The sequence below is a fragment of the Condylura cristata genome, unplaced genomic scaffold, assembly GCF_000260355.1.
Source record: "Condylura cristata isolate star-nosed mole 26May11 unplaced genomic scaffold, ConCri1.0 scaffold00033, whole genome shotgun sequence".
Lineage (NCBI taxonomy): Eukaryota > Metazoa > Chordata > Mammalia > Eulipotyphla > Talpidae > Condylura > Condylura cristata.
The window spans coordinates 10,987,351-10,999,287 of record NW_004567134.1 but is presented as its reverse complement, the minus strand read 5'-3'; the positions used below and the strand labels follow the sequence as shown (position 1 = coordinate 10,999,287).

General features: G+C 37.1%; 1 protein-coding gene across 3 annotated transcripts in view; it reads right to left on the bottom strand.

Annotated features, from left to right (window-relative positions):
- Positions 1 to 11,937, bottom strand: part of DNAJC13 (DnaJ (Hsp40) homolog, subfamily C, member 13) — a 101,697-nt gene that overhangs the window by 81,639 nt on the left and 8,121 nt on the right. For all 3 annotated transcript variants that reach the window (XR_001146007.1, XM_012732157.1, XM_004692312.2), the window contains exon 2: positions 4,644 to 4,724. Coding sequence is in view for 2 of the 3 variants with exons in the window: in XM_012732157.1 (XP_012587611.1) it covers positions 4,644 to 4,711 (68 nt within the window). In the remaining variant the exon portion in view is untranslated. The remainder of the gene's footprint in view (positions 1 to 4,643; positions 4,725 to 11,937) is intronic.

The window sequence follows — 11,937 nt, the reverse complement described above, 5'->3', positions numbered from 1 at the left end:
CTGTGCCACCAGGGAGGGCCTCCAAGTATTTTAAAATAAGTTTGGTCCCTGATTTCTAACCCTTCGGAAGTCCTACAAAAAGCTGATATTTTTTCCTTTCACTGTAAGACTCAGTTATCTGAACTCCAACTCCTTAGTTTCAAATAATGGAACGAAGGACACCTGGTATATAAGCTCTCCATGAGTTTGGAGAGCTAGAGCAAGCACTGCTGAAGGGAGCACTACAGCTCAGTGGTTAAGCCTGCCAGCTCTGGGGTCACACTGCCTGAATTCAAATACTGTCTGGACTACTGACTTTTTAGGTATGCTGACAACTTGCATAACCTCTCTCAGTTTCAGTTTCCCCACCTGAAAGACCAGGATAATGTACACTCCACTTCATAATGTGACAATTAAAATAAAGAATCCATGTAAATTAGTTGTCACTTAACTGTTTATAACTGTTAAAAGTGAGCTATTCTCATTTTAAAAAGTTAAAAAATAATAAAAAGGAAAAAAAGTGAGCTATTCTCACTATTATTCTGCTAATTGAATAGGAGACAAGGGGGCCAAACTTCAGCAATCACTCAACTAATAGCAATTAGAAGCTGTTTCAAGGAGCCATGGCTGCTGTATGCATATTTCAAACACAGAACAAAACAGCGGGCGGCCCTTCCAGGTGGCACAACGGGTTAAAGCGCAGCACTATGAAGCTGTCTGTAACCACTGCAGCATGGAGCTGACCCACATGGCGCAGCAGACCTCTTCTGTCTGCCTGCTGCTCCCTTCAGCAGTGTATTTCAGTCAATCTGCCTGTTTTGTTTCCCACTCTGTCATTTGTGATTCCTCTCACATGCCCCCCCACATTGGCCTGCACCCCAGTTCATATATGCATAAATAAATAATCTTTTTTTAAAAAAATGGGCAAAATCATCATTCATCTAACTTTATTACCAGGACACCCAGATTTTGACCAAATCTCCTATCAGAAATTATTCTCCCCAGAAAAGATATTTACAAATCATACATTTAATTAAGGGACTTATGTTCAGGACATATAAACGATTACGACTCAACAATGAAAGGACGTATTACCCAATTTAAAAGTGAGTTAAATGATCTGAACAGACATCTCATGAAAGAAGAGAAGCAGCCAACAAGCACATGGAGACACTCAACATCTTGATAATTAGGGAAATGCAAATCAAAATGACAGTAAGATACCATTTCATACCCAGTAGGATGGCTATAATTTAAAAAAAAAAAAAGGCCAACAAGAAACGCTGGTACGGATGTGAGAAACTGGAATCCTCACACACGCAATGGTAGTAGGACTGTGAAAGGCTGCAGCCGTTCTGGCCTTTCTTATATGAATGTGCCCCAGTTTGTATAGTAGTTTGGTTGTTCCTTAAAAAGTTAAACATAAAATCACCATATGTCTGTATAAGTAATATCAAATCAATTCCATGCAAAGGTATATCTTCAGAGAACTCGAAATACAGATTCACCCATAAACTTGTATTTGAACATCAACAGTAGCATTATCCATTCATAATAGCAAAAAAGTAGAAACAATACAAATCTCCAACTAATGGATAAGCAGAACATGGTATAGCCATACAATAAAATTTTACTTAGCAATAAAATGAAAAGTATTATTGACACGTGGTACATGAATCCTTAAAAACATTCAAAGAAGATAGTCACAAAAGACTACACATCGTGTGATTTCATTTACATAAAATGCCCCAAATAAACAAGTCCACAGACAGAAAGTAGGTTAGTGGATATCAGATGCTGGGAAGAGGGGTGAAGGAGTGTAATTATCAATGTTTTCAGAGATTTGGGGAGGGGGGATGATGAAAGTGCTCTAAAAATGGGTGATGCCTCACAACTCTATGAGCCATCTAAAACCACAGAACTGCACACTTAAAAAAGGTGAATTTTGGGCCCTCTCTGGTGGCACAATGGGTTAAAGCACTGCATTATGAAGCTCTCCAAAGCTACTGCTACATGAGTTCAATCCCCCGTCAGGGAGGTGACCTACACGGCGCAGCAGACCTCTCCTGACCTGCCCGCTGCTCTCCTCAGTAGTGTGCTCCATCAATCTGCCTGTTCTGCTCCCCACTCTGTCTTTGGTGAACCCTTTCACCACCACACCTCTGGCCTGTACCCCAGTTCTATAAGCATAAATAAATAAATCTTTACAAAGGTGAATTTTATGTATTTTAATAAAACTATTATAAAAACTGTTTCAAGGTGTGAATGATGGAGCAAGGAATCGCACTGATGGCACATGTTTCACATTATAGTGGGACACATGCAGAAAAATGCACTGTCGGCTTAGTTCGTCATGGCTCAGCTCTCACAGACACACATTACACAGCCCAGGCAGGACAGTGATTACACACCTAAGTCTTATGGCACAGCCTGCATGGTCAAGATCCATCCATAGCTGACAGAAACATTAAGTGACAAGTGACTCTAGTTCTGCTCCATATTGTTATAGAAAACAGAGGTCTGTCACTACTCTCTCAGAACATTAAGACAAATTTTCCCCCATATGATCACAATCACAGACACAAAGTGGTATTACAGTTAAGTTTGTTCCTTAGAATGAATGCAAATTATGCTGTAATTGTATTAAAAACATAAGTTATATTATGACCTGAGCAATCTACCACTTGAAAAACTAAGGATCAAGTGAATATACAACTTTTAAGACAGATTCAAAGAGACTCATGCTGCCTGGAGGACAACACTGGCCTCTGAGCTTTGCTCAGTGAAATTAACTGAAGAAAAAAACTTCAAGACAAGTATTCCGCAAGGGCAGCAATAATGCTCTCTCACCTAGGAGTTCATTCAACCGAAACACTAAAAGGAAATAAAATGACATAGTCATCTTTCAAAAGTAGTCAGTCTGCTGATGCAAATCAGCAACACTGGTGTTCAGATGTTACACCATTCTGAGTTAACACAGTTACCAAAAAGATGACAAGCACTGACGTTACTGGCACTGTGCACACCACCTTTTACACGAGGCCCGGCTTGGAAGAGTGCGGTCACCAGTATGTGAGGGCAGCACCCTCCTTTTCCTGACCACTCAAAGGCCCAGACTATTCGGTCTTTGTGACGCCACTCACTGAGTATTCAATGCATTTAGGGCATAATTTTTAAACCTTCACACACTCTGTATCACTTCATGTAACCCCTATAGCAATCTGCAAGAGGATGAGTTACCGCCCCATTTTACAGAGCAGAAACAGAAGCTTGTACACCTTAGTCTGACCAGGTGAGTTACTGTTTTCATCTCCTCCCAAGGAAAAAATGAAACCCAGTTTTTAAATTTCATTAAAAATCTAAAGAAAAACTACAAAACACACATGGCATGTTGTTTCTGATAGTCAAATGACATGAAACTCATTGATCACACATGCTTGTCTCTGGAGGATGAACTTGTCAACACTTTGCTACTACTGAATCACATTCCAATCGACTGACCCTATCCAAGATGGATGGATAACTGGTTTCCCTTTCCTTTTCATTGTTACTTATTTATTTATTAATGCATACAAGAACTGGGGTTTAGGCCTGAGGTGCAGGGATGAAGGTAAGGGGGTGTTGACAGGATGCACCAGAGATAGAGTAGGTAGCAGAACAGATGGATCTGCTGAAATACACTGCTGAGGGGAGCAGTGGGTGAGACAGAAGAGGTCTGCTATGCCATGTGAGTCAGCTCCCTGGCCGTGGATCAAACTCCTGCTGTAGTGGATAGCTTCATAGCGCTGAGACTTTGACCCTTGTGCCACCAGGGAGTCCTTCAATTGTTACTTATAATCCTTACCAATTACTGACTCTTACCAAATTGCTATTTTTAATTCTTACCAAATTTCTTTCCAAGAGAGACACAGAAAACCAGCAATGTTAAAAGGAAAAATAACAAATTTTCTTTTGGAAATTTTATTTACGCATACAAAACTGGGGTATAGGCCAAAGGAGCAGGGGCAATGAGTGGGTTCACCAGAGACAGAGTGGGGAGCAGAACAAGCAGAATGACAAAGTACACTGCTGAGGGGAGCAGCAGGTGACACAGGAGTGGTTGGCTGCACCATGTGGGTCATCTCCCTGGCTGGAGATTGAACTCGTGCTGATGCGGGTTTGGCTAGCTTCATTGTGCTCTGCTTTAACGCACTGTGCCACCAGGGACAGCCCGAATAACAATTTTTCTAAATATACCACTTGCATTTAAAATATGCACTTAGGCTTTTCAGAAGAGAAGGCTCAATGGAATTAGAATTAGCGTTGTGTGACACCTACCTCAGGTATTGAAAAAATGTTTCGAATGTTACTTTGGGGTCTCTGTGGTGGTGCAAGGGGTTAACGTGCAGCGCTACAAAGGTATCTGCAGCATGAGTTCAATCCCCAGCCAGGAAGGTGACACACATGGCGCAGCAGACCTCTCCTGTCTCATCCACTGCTCCCCCCAGCAGTGTATTTCAGTCAACCTATTCTGCTCCCCACTCTGTCTCTAGGGAATCTTCTCACACCCCCGACTCTGGCTCATACCCCAGCTCTTATATGCTTAAAAAGTTCTTATATGCTTTTAAAAAGTAAAGATAATTTATTAGCAGCACAGAAAAATATAAACCAACAGAATTACTTACTTTCCTCTCCATGAATGTTTTGTTGTGTAAAAACATGCCAGGTCCTTATTTTCCCTAATTATGTTCATTTTGTGCTGAAACCTGCAAGATAAAGATATGGTTGAATTTAGTGTGATGGTAGAGAGTTTTTCCTGAATCTCCCATACCATACTTTCATAGCCCGCCATACAGTACTGACTGCAAAGCACAGCTTCTACAATACTGTAAGGTTTTAAAGAACAGGAAAGGTCTGCTCAGCTCTCCTGCTCAGCCTTTAGCACACCGATAGTCACTGCCTGCTCTCTGCTACAATACTGGGTTTCTCCAGGACAAGAAATGCCCCCTCTATTAACATCCTGAGTGAAGACAATCTTAATAAGAATAATAAATGAGTAAAATAAATGAATCGCCAAACTTCACATTGTGAACAATGCCTCGACACACCATAGCCATGTAAATATCTGCCAAGAGTCAAACCAATTCCAAAAGGTTTTCATGGCTCTAAGTATCAGCCATTTTGCTGGCACTTTCAAGGGGTCTTATAGGAAGATTTAATTTAAAAATAGCAATAGCCTCTAAAAGTAAATCAGCTATCATTTTAGGTCCCACTCTAGCCTCCCCTTTTCTATTTCGATAAAATAGGCTTTATTTTTCAACAAAAATGAGACTGTGATTTGTGCTCTTGTTTTCACAGGACATTAACCTTTTTGTTTGGAATTAAATATTCATTGAGAGAAAGATTCTTCACATTTCATGTACTGCATGAATATACCAGAACAATGCAACTCAACGAGTAGTTGCAAACTTCAAGATGTAAGCACAGAAACTGAGAGTAAGTGTTCAGGAAGTTTCATAGCTCTTTGGTTGGTGGACTCCTTGGGTTGAACAGGATACAGAACAGTGTCCAACTGTGATGAGTCACGAGTGGGGTGAGCTTCTTGCCAGCACGTGCAATAACATGTACATGGTATTCATTGAGAACCTGGAAGAGCATAAAATCTAGATTCCACATACTTCAGGGAAGAAAATTACGCTAGATTTGCAGGATAGATGTTGAAACTGGTCACTAATCAAAGACTGGGGATAAGCTTTGAAAATGCTGTATAACATTTGTTTTACACTAAGCAAACATTAAAAACTATACTAATATGGTCATTTATTTTTCCTTTTTAACTTGATTTTCTGTTCTTACTCTTAATATTTAGAAGTGCATGCTAAAAAAAACTAGGTTACATACCGAACTGTCAATAATGTAAACTGAACAGCTTAACCTTGGTTCACTTAAACTACATTCACATTTATGTACACTAGCCTAAACCTTAGTTGATCAGCAGGTATTTTTTACATAATTAGAATAAAGCCACTTTCACTCAAAAACATGTTTATAGCAGCTTTTTAAATAATACTCGCATGCCATAAAATTCACCCTTTTAAAAGTATACAATTTAGGGGGCTTTAGAATATTCATGGAAACTTATGACCAATACCACGATTCTTAGAATGTTTTTATCATCCCAAAAGGAGGAACCCTGCTAACAGTCACTTCACACTCCCAGCACCCACTATCCCACGCTCTATCGCTATGAACTGGTCTCATATTGACATTTCAAAGTTCATGCATGCTTTAGAGTGATTCTGCTCCCTTGTATGGCTGGACCACATTCTGTTTATCTATTCAATGATGCTGATGAACATCTGTGTTATTTCCTTTTGGCCTTAAGAATCATGCTTCTAAGATTGTTTTGTGTGAACATCATATTTTCCCTTCTCTTGTGTATATACCTGAGTGACAAAAATATGTTTAAAAATCCCTCGAATCTGAAGTTACTTTCTGCATGTCTCCTGTTTCTGCATAAGTCAGCCAGGTCGCTGCACTCCATGTAGAATGTCCTTTGCCTACATATCTATATGGCTCACACTTTCAAATATATGTCGCCTTTATAACGAAGTCTACTCTGTCTTATTTTAAACTGTAAACACCTCCTCATTCTACATTTATGTTCCCTTTGACTCCTGCTCATTTTTCCTAGATGGCACCTCTTGTCTAATGTGTAATTTATCACGTTTTCCACCTAATCCTACTTGTCCAGAGAAAGGTAAGCTCACATACACATTATCTCCCCAGAGCCTATGAAGTACCTGTCACAACCAGTGTCTGCCACAAAACTATCTGAGTAAATCCCAAGGGAAATTTTGATGTCTGCTTCAAACTTAATGTCCTAGCAGTTGTCAACCTGTATGGGAAAACATTCATCTAGCTTCTGAGGAATGACAGAACCACAAAAATGACCAGTTTATAGAAACTACTATTGTAACCAAGAGGAAATCTCCCTAAGATTCATTCCGCTGACATCCGCCTACCAGCACATTTGTAGACAGCTAAATATAGTCCATGACAGTTGGCAGGTTATGTTTGCTTTTTCTGGACTGCATATCTGGGGTGACCCTGACAATCAAGCAAAACTGAATAAACCAGCAAACATATCCCTGCTCTCTGAATTGTTTGTAATAAATGATATTAACTTAAAACTTGCATAGAATCTCTGAGAATGTGTCAAACAGTGAAAAACACAGGGCTACAGCTATTTTCCCTTTAGATACTATAATTGAAACAGTGAAGAAAAAGAACAGAATAGGTGTGGCTGATTCTGAAGAGCAGGGTTTGGATCCCTAGCCCAAAACTTAGTGTCAGAATGACTGACTTTGTATCAAGGACCTATCTTCATTGCAGCACTATTCATAATAGTCAAAATGTAAAAAGAACCTGAATGCCCATCAGCACACAAAAGGATAAAAAAAAGTGTCATGTCTACATGGGTGATTTGGTGATGAGATTACAACCGAGATGGAAAAAGGCACAAAAAAATGATGTAAAAACTATTATAATTTTAAAAAAGAAAAGAAAGTAAATTCCCAGCCAAAAAAAAAAAGTGTCATGTCTATACACACACATAGGTGTGTATATATGTGTGTTATGTATGTATATAATACACACAATGGAATATTGTTCAGGCTTAAAAAAGAAGAAATCCCATAATGTGTGACCAGATTAGTAAATCTTGAGGACATTAAGCCAAGTGGAGTAAGCCAGCCACAAAAGGACAAATGCACACACTACTTATATGAACTATCTAGCACACACTGAGGTAGTGTGACTATTTAACACAGTCAAGCTCACAGAAGCAGAGAACAGAATCGTGCTTACTCAGGACTGAGGTGATGGAGAAATGGGGAATTGCTAACCAGTAACTATCAAGTTTCAGTTTTGCCAGTTACATTCTAGAGATCTGCAGTACAGTTTTGTGTCTATTTTTTAAAATAGTATATTCACTTTAAAATAAAATCTTAAATCTAAAAAGTAAACTATTGACTGCCTGGCCTATAAGAAGAAATACTATATTCCCGATGCATTTTTGCATTGCTGACCAAAAAAAAAAAGGCAATGTTGGACTAAAAAAAGTACATCAATTCTCCAGATATAGCTATCACCTAAAAATAAACTTTTAAAATATTTCCATCTTACAGAAATGGGGAAAATTATCCTGATTACTTTATCCTCTGAGTCTTTTCCCCATTAACTTTATCCTAGTACTTTTCAAAGTTTTCGTTGAAAACGCTGAATGTCTACTTTCAAAAATGGTTTTTTATTTGATTAATATTGAGTTTTTACATACCCATACAAAAATAACTATCAATTATATTCATTAAACTGAGATAAGTGCATAGGACATCAACTTTAGTACTATATTCTTCATTATTTATCTTTCATAAAGGATTTTTGAGACAAAACATGTGATAAGCCAAAATAACCATGATAAATTTTAAAATATCTTAAAACTTCTAACTGAACAGTTTTTAAACTTGTCTTTATTTTATACTAATCCTACAAAATATTATTATTATACAAACCATTCTTATTTAGGACTAATTTTAAATATCCCCCAAATAAGCATTTGGGATTTCAGTTGTTACAAATGTTTCTCAACAATAGTCCAATCTAATTAATTTCATGTTTAACAAGGATGCAAGTCAAGGATGGTTTTGAAAAAATAAATTTCACACCATAAAAATAATTTAATCTCAAAAAAAACTCTACTCAACAGCCTTAGTTCAAAATTGTTGTTTATATGCAAAAAGTGCTTAAACCGCCATTAATTCCCTTCAACAGTGAAGAAAAATCTACATTATTTCCTAGAGTCAAGCAATTCAAGCAGGTAATGCCATACCAATAACTTAAGGCATATTCTATAAATAAAAATAAATTCTCCAACTAAAAATGTCAAAATTGCCGTATAAGATCTTGATAGCACCTGTGATATTAGTATTTGCCATCCTGCCATATGTTGAGAACCTAGTCAAATTAGCAAGAATTTATCTGTTCAACTAATTATCACATTTTACCTCCCTCATTCTGGCAAGTGCCCATTTCCAATTCTCAAAGATTTGCTATTCTTTTTTCATTAAAAAATTGTGCCAAAGTTTGAGTGCCCTTTTGTAATTAAATCACATCAAAGGTATTTCTAATTCTGCAAGTCAGCTTCACTTGTTTTCATTTTATACCTTGGCAATAAAGCCTTTTTTGCAGCTTCTCAGTTTGTGTTTTTTAGAGAATTGTATTAAGTATTTTTAAAAAGTCAAATTCAGGGCAATACAGGAGTTTTTGGCTAGATTCACCTTTTTCCATGAATTCCCTGCTTCATGCTTTCGAACAACACATTTTCATATTTCCTAATTTATTATTGGCAGTAAAACTGACAATCCATTTAAAATCACTTATAAAGGGAGAATGACCTTTTGGAAGACATGATTTTAACAACAAAAAAAAAAAAACCACCAGATTTGAGAATCCCTTAATCAGAAGTCTTCAAACACTAAGAACAAAAGTGGGTTGAAGGAGTTGACACCACATTAACCAAACAGATAACAGACAGCCAGGTTATAAGTAGAACACTTTGCAAATATACCAAAATTAAATCAATGTGTGTGGAATGTAAAGTTCAAACTCAAGCACAATACTCATTTCACCAGGTATGAATGAGTAGATTCAGAAAAATAATATACTAGTGAATTGGTCTTAATCAAGGCTATTGTCTAAAGCACGTGTTTTGCATGACCAATGGAAATGATTTTTAAGCACACATGGCAACTTCCAGAGGATAGTTATTCACAAGAATTTATCTAATTTTCCCACTCTGAGTCCATAAGATGAAAAAATGAACACCATAACTAAGGCTGTTCTCAAGTAGTAAATTAAAATATGAGTTTGTCTTGAAATGCACTAAAATAAGATCAACAGCTGTGTCAGAGCACGTATGTATTAATAAAAATGTCTTGAAGGTGAGTACATAGTACATGGATAGACGTCGAATCTAAAGTTCTTTCGACTTGGCTGTAGGTGAAAACTTTTCCATTTGGGGAAAATTGTGTTTGCCTTTCTGACCCAACTCTTTTTATTATAGAAATACTTTGTGCTACCTCGTTAAATGACACCCAAAACGGTGGCAGATATTCATGTAATAGTAACTAATTTATGATCTTACTTCCTCAGACAACTAGTCTTGAAAATTCAAGGAGAACCATTGCTAAGTCAAAGGCTTAGTAACAACAGAAGAGACAATCTCCTACTACCGGCTTCGTTAAGACCTACTTTTACCTGTACTGGATTCAAAATCTACGTGAATTACATTACTGTGTTGGCTCAGTTGCAAATAAAAAGTAAAAAGCATAAATGGTAAACAGAACATTACTTTTCACCCAGATTAAAAAGCTACAATTAGACAGAATGTGCTGTGTATGGGGGGAAAGTGACATGAACTTTAACCCTCTTTTAAAATTTAAAGTGTTTAACGTTCAGCTTCATGTTTTAATAACTCAAGTACAAGCACTTCCTTCTAAGTATAAACAAATCAATATGTATGCTGTGTATGACAGCTATCTTCAAACAGCTATAAAACAGCTAACTAAGGCTTTACCACATCCCATTGTAGTTTTCTTAACTTGTTAAAAACCATAACTCCAAAGATAAATACTGTGAGAAAAAGTCAGTGGTAATAATGAGTTTCAGTTTATGACCAAATCCTCAAAAAACTGCCTGGGAGCTGTAACAATGAAACCTCTGCATTGCTTACATCAAAATTAATTTTTAAAAACTTCCACCACCGAAGTCCATGGAGATAACAACTGAGATGAAAAAAATGAACAAAATGATGTAAAAATAAACTATTGTATTAGTTTTTTTTAAAGAAAACTTCCAACACCAGAGCGCAGGGCAAACTGCTGTCATGGGGCGTCCATCCTCTAACATTCATTCCTTCCAACTAGATTATATACGAATGCACACATCATACGCATCCTGATGTCATCTAAAAAAATAATTTTTACTTCTCATGAAACAGTTAATTTGTTGTAAAAATTAACATGTTTTCTCAAGAAAGACACATGCTTTGGCTCTTCCCTTTCCAAAACTTAAAAATACATTTAAATAATGTCCTGAAAAAGAACTAATATATTCACTTTTGTGAAATCAGTTATTTTTAATTTGTATGCATTTCTGAAATTTTTGAGATGCATTTTACTTTATCTCTAAAGCTAACTTGGGTTATGCAATAAGAAAATACAAGCATTCAATAAACTTCAAGTAATAGGCACTTAATAATACTGCTCTATTATGCTAAGTAGATCCTAAAAGGTAGAAGGGATTTTCAACTGTCACATTTTAATTTGCTGTTTTCTCTTCACTATAATAAATGCACAATGGTGGCTAAATTCCCTAAGAATAAAACAAATACACATTATGGAAAGTCTTATAATAGTAAGCATCCTAATAATATTCAAACACTGTTCTCTTTATACTATTAAAAGACAATTTAAGTTGCTATACTTTCCCTTTCACCCAACATAAAATGGAAACAACAGGTAAGTTTCTAGTTTAGGGGCCTCCCTGGTGTCTCAATGGATTTGGTTATAAACTGAAACTTGGTATTACCACTGACTTTTTCTCACAGTATTTATCTTTAGAATTATGGTTTTTACCAAGTTAAGGAAACTACAATGGGATGTGGTAAAGCCTTTAGTTAGCTATCTGTATTATAGCTGTTTGAAGATAGCTGTCATCTTCAAAAAATTCAAACAGCTATAAAAAGTGCAGCACTATGAAGCCATTTGCAGCCACTGCAGCACAAGTTGGACACAGAGTCCAATCCAAGGTAGGGAGGTGACCCACATGGCACAGCAGTCCCCTCCTGTCCGCCCAATGCTCCCCTCAGCAACATGTTTCGGTCAATCAGCCTGTTCTGCTCCCCACTCTGTCTCTGAC